We start from the raw sequence: 8335 nt of genomic DNA, 5'->3' as shown, positions 1-8335 counted from the left end.
TTTTACATATTTTAAGTTTTTATTAATATTTATGTGTGAATAATTAGACTAATAAAAATATTATTATTATAATAAAAATATATATTTAAAGTATTTTATTATTTAAATAAAACTTTAGAGATTATATTATAATTTAATGTTATTTTATATAATTTTAATTTAGTTTTCTGGCTATAATCATAATAAATTAAAAAAATTTAATTTTATCATTTAAATTAAAGTGTTATATTTACTTGAATATAATATAAAGTTTGAATTTTTTTTATGCAATAGCTCTTATTATCATTACATCCTTAAACTTTATAAAACATAATAATTAACTGCTAAATTTAACACCGCCACCAGTGCAAGTCACATTTGCCCATAGCAAGTCCTATGAACGTCAAAGTTTCAAAATTAAAAAAAAAAAATGTCTATACGCCAATTGATATTCTGTGTAAAGATCCAAAGTCAAATTATATATTCAGCCTTTTCAGTTTCAAGTGTCAACATGCAGATTATCCTCTTCCGGGAACCACACCAGGCAATGACTATCTCACAGATATTCCAAATTCCGTATATGGATAACCCACCACAGTAACCTCTTTATAAGACTAGGAGCTTTCCTAGTTCTTAACTGTGATCAGCTTAATTTGCACTATTAAAATAATTTTAATAAAAAATAAAACATTTTATTTCTTTTATACAAGAAAATAAGTTACTCAGATTATTCTTAATAAATTCTACTTAATTAATTATAGTAAAATTTACAAATTTATTTTTTAATTTATTAATTTTAAATTATATAAAAAATATTATTGTTTTTTAGAATTTAAAAACAAACTTATTAAAAAATTATGTACTGTAAACCAAACATACTTTTCTAGAAATATATTTCCGGAGAAATATAGTTTCCAGAAAATAGATAATATTGAACCAAATGGAGAAATGGGTAAGGAGAATGGTGCCAAAAAAAAATCTCTCTAAAAAATTGTTCTCATCTACTATCAGGAATTCAAAAACATACGCAACGATTGCAACACAATGAAGTGGGTGATACGGCCTTTGTATCCCCAATAAAATTATGAACTCAAGCCTCAAGAGGAAAAAGCAAGACAAAGTTTAGTACAGAACTAACATCTAAACATTTTCTCACGTATTATTTGGGGCTGCTCATTAACCTAACCTTCATTCTGCCGATCGTAAACATCCACCAGGAAGAAGAAACTTAAACTTCTCTGCATTTTCTAACAAATATGCAGGAAGATGAACTGCAGAAGCCGAATGAGGTATTGAACCCAGCTTCTTAATCAACTCCTGAAATGTGTATTCCTCTGGGAGCATATCAAACAGATCATTTCCAGTGCAAATGATTTTCTGAATCCTCGAGTGATTTAGATAATCTTTTTTTCTCACTCTATCTGCATGACTATAAGCAGTCATCTTGAACACAATTTCCTGAAGTCTTCGAAAGCAAAAGCTACAATGCCATCCAGAATCAGAAAAGATAATGTCAGTTTGACGTGAATGCCGGTATCTGGTCCAAGGGCCATAAATATGGACTGTAGCACGCCAGCTACTGTAATCTACAGGGAACTCAAATGAGTACATGTAATTCCTTAGTTCCAGATGCAAGATTGGTGGTATTCCATCACACCATTGTAGTAGTTTCACTGTGTGAGGGCTTGGAATCTCATCAGCATCTGACATAATAAGCAAATCACCACCTGAAATCCCTGAACGGAGAATCAAACTATTCATAGCTGCCCGCTGCTCTGACTCGAGCACAAAAGGATCTTCATGACACCCATGGATAGTAGTACGGCCAGAAAATACACCATGTACAATCTTGCCCTCAGCAAAGGCAAACCGGCCCTGGTTTGAGGCAAAGAAGAGGGGTTTAGGTACACCAGTAAAAGTGGTGTTAGATTCAAGGATTACAAATTTAGTGATGTACGGATGAAGCTCACGCCATCTGACTTCAAGAATGTCTAGCTCATTGCTGAAGATGATGCCATCAAAGACACGACGAGGTTCATGACGTAGAGACCAACCATGAAGGTGGCAAAGATGTTCCATTGAAACATTCTCTGCATAATAGTGAGGCAGATGCTCGAAGGGAGGAGGGGGATTATCCCAAAGTGGACGGAAAAAATAGGAGATTTTCTGGGCATATGTGAAGATTCCGATCATAAAAATTGACACAAGTACCAAGGGTATACCAAAAAGAAGCCTTCGAGTTGAGCTTTTGGAGATTAAGCGGAGAGATCGAGGGGCCATGCTTCAGAATAGAAAGATACTGAGGTAGAGTTACTGGCATATTAGTCTCAATCTGATCATCCGAAGAATCATGGCTCTACTTATGCTAATCACCTGCATAACATTCAGGAGATAATCATCGAGTCAAGACAATTGCACCTATATACACATCCCAAAAATAATGTTACTCTGAAATATATAATGATTGGTTATTTATTGGAAAGAAATGAGAATGTGAATGCTGCATTTGACCAAGGAATATACATATTCAATACCAGAGTTGAATATTGGTGGTACATTTTAGAGATAAAATCACCATAATTGATCCCTGCAAGGGGTCAAATATTCTCTCGGTTTGCAAGCATTAGGCTAAGCAACCATGCAGCTGCTAAGTATACATGTCATTAATGCTAAAATTAATCAATGGTCAACATACATAATTAACCTAAGTCAATTATTCTATTATCAAACAATATAGCAGGAAATACACTCAGCAACTAAGCACAAATGTAAAAAACCGGGACAGATAAGAAAGTGTTGCTGAAATAAACCTGGTCATTGAAAAACAGCTCAGAACTGAGGTCAAAAGAAGGTCTAGTCACAGATGATCTAAGCATCACCACTGGCTGATAAACTTATGCTTCCTGTTTCCCCAGCGGTTTCTTTGCAAGTGTAAATATAAAGCACAAACTTATAAATAAAGTATTAACAGCTATCAAGGTCAAACAACCTGATGTAATGTGTTTCCTGATGACTAAAGTAATCCCAATTCTCCTCTCACAATCCAGGAATCGTCCAAGTAATAGAATTAGAATATAATTCCTGAAATGAAGGAGACAGTCTTATTAGACAAGACACAACAACAATACATCACGAGTATAAGAAAAGTAAAACTTTGCAAATGCTTGAAAAGGGTGGTAGTGAATATAAGAAAATAATCAATAGACGACAACTTTTATTAAATGAGGCAACTGTGTCTTAAATAAATGAATATTTCCTTTTTTTTTATGAAAAAAAAAACCTTTCATACAGGAGTATTAGTGTCTCTAGTAATATAAAATTTCTTTGAATTGGTATGCATGCATAATAAATAATACAGAGTTGACCATCAAACTGATGCATTAATTAGCAGCTCAAATAAAAAAATGCATTAATTAGAGCTTCACAACGCTAACGAAGAATGTTCAAATCTATTTAATTGAAATTTATAAATTAAAGCTGAGAGAATATAAATTAGCATCATAACAGTGTAGGTTGGTACACATAACAAGCAATTAGGTCTGATAGAGATTGGTCAATCAAAATCTTCCTGGGTTAAAAAAAACTGTTCACAGATCAAATCTATTTTCAAAAATCCAAAATGAGGGGAAAATAAAATGTCAATCTTCAAAGAATAAGATAAACAGCGGTCCATATCTTTATTTCCAAGAAAAGGAAAAAGAAGAAAACTTTATCACTCCAATCAATTCAAAGACAAAATTTATCAATCCCAATTTTATTTCCTTTTCTTCTTCTACAGCAGAAATTAAGCAGTGAGCTCAAAAAATTCAAAATAGAATAAACCCATCATTAGGGCAACGAAACCCTAACCCTTATTTAGTAAAAAAAAGGGGAACAATTCTAAAACAGTCAAATTGATTAAAAAATAATTAGAAAATCGATAAGACGCCAAACTAGAAAACGCCAAACACGGAAGAAAATTCGATCAATCGAAGGAGAAATCGCAATTAAATTCCAATCGCGAAATGCGATAACGAGAAGAAACAAACTGAAGCAAATTAAAAGCGTGAAATCGTTACCATAATGAAGGTGCATGAGGAGCGATACTGATACAATCACTCTAAAGATTTCCCGCCAGTTCGTGTAAAATTACAATTTAATACCTTCCGCCATTTCCATTACGATTTGAGGAAGAAAACAGGGCCACTGGTTAAAGTTGAAGCCTTTTTAGCTGAAAGCCAGAGAGAGAGAACGCCTTTGTAGAGAGAGAAAGGTTAGTATCAAGAGACACATGCCATGACGAAAGGAGGACCGAAGAGAACGTGTGAGAGAGTATCATCTAGTGTCAGAACCACAAGGAAATTCAAACTTAAGCGGGGAACTGTTACGTGGAGATAAACTATTGGATTAAATAATACATCTTTGTGTGTTTGGATGTAGAGGAGGGACGAAAAAGTATATGATTGATTACGTGGCGTTTGGATACGAAATAGGGAGTTGAGAGATGAGTCAGAACTAAATGACCGCCACATACTCTAAGCGCTGGAGAAATGACTTGATACGGATGATGACGTGGCAGTTCGTGTTGAGTGCTAGTGGGTAAATTATTGTACTAACGTCCACAAAGTTAGTGCTGTAGACGTCACATTGGAAACTAGTTACAGAAACAATATTAATTAAAAAACTTTTTTTTTTTCCCTTTTTTTCTTTTTCTCAAATATAAAAGAAAAACCATCTTTACTTGCATTTAATTAATAATTATTATGAAGCATTTTTTGAAAAACTGAAAAAGCACGAGGGCTCCTATTCCTTTACCAATACATATAGTCTAAAAATGACACATTAATGTATTTATTTTTTAATTTAAATATTTTAAATTTAAATTTTATTTTTCTCATAATTTTTTATTTTATTTTTATATATATTAAAAAATATCTTTTATTAACTTTTTAATTATATCTTTTAAAAATATTAAATTTTATTAAATATTAAAAAATTTTAAAAATAAAATAGAATAAAAATTATAAAAATCGATCTATATAATCTATAATGTAAAAAAATAAATAATAATTTTAAGATAATTATAAAAATAAATAAAAATTATAAAATAAAAATAATATTAATTAATTCTTGCGTCAATTTACTTAAAATCAATATTTGATTAGCCCAACTAACATTTCATTTGTAATTTGTAATTATTTTTTAATATACTATATTTTTACATGTGAAAAACATAAAAAATTTACTATTTAATTCTAATATTTTAAATAAATTTATCAATTAATCTTTTAATTTTAAAAAATATATTAATATACCTTAATATATTAACTAATTCTTTCACTAATCTATTTACTAAGTATTTCACTATTAAATTTTTGTAATTTAAAAAATCATTAATTAATTTTTAATTTTATAAAAATATTTACTAATTAATTTTTTTATATTAGAGCATTTTAATTTTTTTATAATATTTAATGGCTAAAAATAAGTGAGTGACTAATTAATAAATTTTTTAAAAAATTAATAATATTTTAATATATTTTTTAAAATTAATAGACTAATAATTAAATTTCCTATAACTTATAGATAAATAGTAATTTTCTAAATAACTCTTTTTTTTTTTCAATAATGCATTGTGTTGTATTTAACAGATCTAGCAAAGATGCCGAAAGATACAAAGCCAAAAAGTCAATCGATTAAGTTACCAACACATAAAAAGATAAATTCAGAAATCCCAATCCAAAATCAGACTCGAATCACAAATCAAACCACTCACAACACACTCACTAAAATTTCAACGAATACACCTCTTGAATCATTAACAGAAAATGCATAAAACTGATCAATGACAATAAACAAACTCAAAACTATAATGGTCACAACAAACAAATTCCAAACAAACATAAACACACAAGAGTTGATCAGTTATGCAAAATAAATCAAGTCAAACAGAAAAATTTTTAGACGAACAGAATAGCCAAAAAAAGAAATTTGACAAAAAGAGAATGCAGCCCAGTTTAGCGATGGTTAACATAAATTTATTTAATTTTTAGGGATTAATAATTTTTCCCTGAATTTTGATTAATTTAATATTTAATTATTTTACTTATTACGTCAATTGTGTTAAAAATTAACATTTTTTTTAATATTTGTCATATATTTTCATGATTCCAGATGTGCTCTATATGATTCTAATATGATCAATTCCATAACTCAGTAATGAAGTACAGCTGGCAAGATTTAGGGCAGAGTTATATTGTAAATGTGATCAATAACAAAAGTTTTGTTTGTCCTTATTAAAGGTGACTTGGCTCTTCCAAGTCCAAGAAAAGCTGAAAAAAAAAACAGAAAAAGGCAGTCTCGGGTTTATCCATTTTACTTTTCTATTTTTATTTTAATACATTAAAATATATTTTTCTTAATAAAATAATTATAATTTCTGACCTTAAAAAATTAAAATAAATCGAGGTAAATATGAATTTATTTTATATATTATAAATTTTCATATATACCATATTTAATGTCTTAATTTTTCATGTATAAAACTAATATTTCCATAATATTTATATATTTAGTTATTATTATATATAATCTCTCATTGATATTTAACATATTTTTTGAATTATAGTCTTTTATTAATTAATTAATAATATATAAGCACTATAATCAATTGAGATCATCACATTTATCTCTAAAACCTAATAAGGAGGAAAAATAAATAAATTCTTTTTTGCTAATTCGATTGAAAAAGCTTGAAAACGACCTGAATAATCTCATATCACACCTCAACATTCTTGATCTAAGTCAGATCCACTATAAAATATTAAATATGCATGCCATGAATAATACTGATGTAACGTACTCGACAGGTAAAATATGAATTAATTGACTCAGCATTTTTATATAACTGTCCATCATTAATGAATCGCTCGAAAAATCTATTAAAATGAATTTTTATTCCATTTAATGAAACAGGTTATAGAGGAGTGTTAATACGTATGAAAATATATATATTTTTATCAAGACCCAACTCAGATCAACTTAAAAAAAAATTTATAAAGAAACCTCCACTTTACATTATGAAATAAAACTTTAACATCTCTAAATATAAGGCTGCCTCAATTATTTTCATTTTCTAACAATATTTGCTCTCTTTTAAATTAATCTTAGTTTATTGATTTTTTTATTAAATCAAACCATCTCAATTTATTAATTGCTTTATTAAATTAAACCAGTATTTAAGTGTGTCTAAATCATAAATTATATGATGGATTCTCAAGTATTAACAATATTAAAAAATTTAAAAATTATTTAAATTGAGAAATTAAGGTTAAACATAATCTATTACGTGTACCGCCATCTTACATAATAATTCATTATATTTCTTAGTCATTCAACATTAGTTTGTAAATACGAAGCAAGTTTTTATTATATTGATTACAATTATACACAAGACAGTAAAAAAGAATTAACAATTATTTTTAATAATCTAAATACCGATGCCTCAGTAATACACCTATAATTGGCTCATTGATAAAATTTGCTGATAAAAAATTGAAATTATGAGTGATTTATCCCAAAGTATATATTGGTAAATATTTTTCTAGCTGTCATTAATTTTGTTGACTCAATATTACCAACAAATTTAATTTTTTTTTTTTTTTGAAATAGGGGATTGGGGGAGTTGAACCTTAGACCTTTCAAGGTTACAGGATGCACTTACCACCAGACTAAGCCTTGGAATGCCAACAAATTTAATTTATTATACATATTTATCATTGTCTTTTAATTTTTTTAGTACAAAGATTACCGATGAAATTTATGTTATATGCAAGTAAATAATATTTTAAAATCATTTTAATAATGTATAATTATTTTTATTTTTCCATTGTTGGCAATTAAAATGATGTCTTAAGTAATTATCAATGCATATTTTCGTAGGTCTTTTTAAAGTTATTTTTATCACTAATAAAAGTAATTACTCATAATATAATGTTGGTCCGTAAATTTACTTAGGAATTTTGTATATTTTTTTTAAAAAATACTATTGTTAACTTTAATGCTAATATCTTATTGGTATTTCATGTGTAGCATTTATTTTACATTCCAATTCTTTTAATTGAATTTAATTTTTTTTATCGAAGATAAGAGGATGGTTTTAAGACTAAAGCTAACAAACTCTCCTAGCAAGCATGGGGAAATCCGATTGATTTAGAGTTCTTTTGGCCAAATGATGCACTTTCCGGTTCCATTCTCTTTTGATGAAATTGAAGGAGATAAGACTAGAAAAGACAGTGATGCCCTTAATTTCATTGATCATGTTACTCAGAAGAGTCGGGGAGGGGGCTCCATTGAAATAAGAGATGAGCGATAAACA

General features: G+C 28.5%; 1 protein-coding gene across 3 annotated transcripts; it reads right to left on the bottom strand.

Annotated features, from left to right (window-relative positions):
- Positions 1-941: 941 nt before the first annotated feature.
- Positions 942-4298, bottom strand: LOC110617717 (beta-1,4-mannosyl-glycoprotein 4-beta-N-acetylglucosaminyltransferase). 3 transcript variants are annotated; one of them, XM_021760688.2, is made up of 4 exons: positions 4038-4297; positions 2969-3060; positions 2790-2882; positions 942-2352 (listed from the first exon to the last, which is right to left on the bottom strand). In XM_021760688.2, exon 4 carries the CDS (start codon positions 2257-2259, stop codon positions 1168-1170), a length of 1092 nt encoding a protein of 363 aa, XP_021616380.1. In that variant the 5' UTR covers positions 2260-2352; positions 2790-2882; positions 2969-3060; positions 4038-4297; the 3' UTR covers positions 942-1167. The 3 variants fall into 3 exon arrangements, with proteins under 3 accessions (XP_021616380.1, XP_021616379.1, XP_021616381.1); XM_021760687.2 differs by having other exon boundaries at positions 2790-3060; positions 4038-4298; XM_021760689.2 differs by lacking the exon at positions 2790-2882 and having other exon boundaries at positions 4038-4298.
- Between the last annotated feature and the right edge of the window lie 4037 nt (positions 4299-8335).

The sequence above is a fragment of the Manihot esculenta genome, chromosome 6, assembly GCF_001659605.2.
Source record: "Manihot esculenta cultivar AM560-2 chromosome 6, M.esculenta_v8, whole genome shotgun sequence".
In the NCBI taxonomy this organism is placed as follows: domain Eukaryota; kingdom Viridiplantae; phylum Streptophyta; class Magnoliopsida; order Malpighiales; family Euphorbiaceae; genus Manihot; species Manihot esculenta.
Note: the sequence above shows the minus strand (reverse complement) of the source record. Positions and strands in the feature narration are given on the sequence as shown.

Coding starts and splice junctions, on each gene's coding strand:
- LOC110617717 (XM_021760687.2), bottom strand. CDS start 2,259: ATGGCCCCTCGATCTCTCCGCTTAATCTCCAAAAGCTCAACTCGAAGG.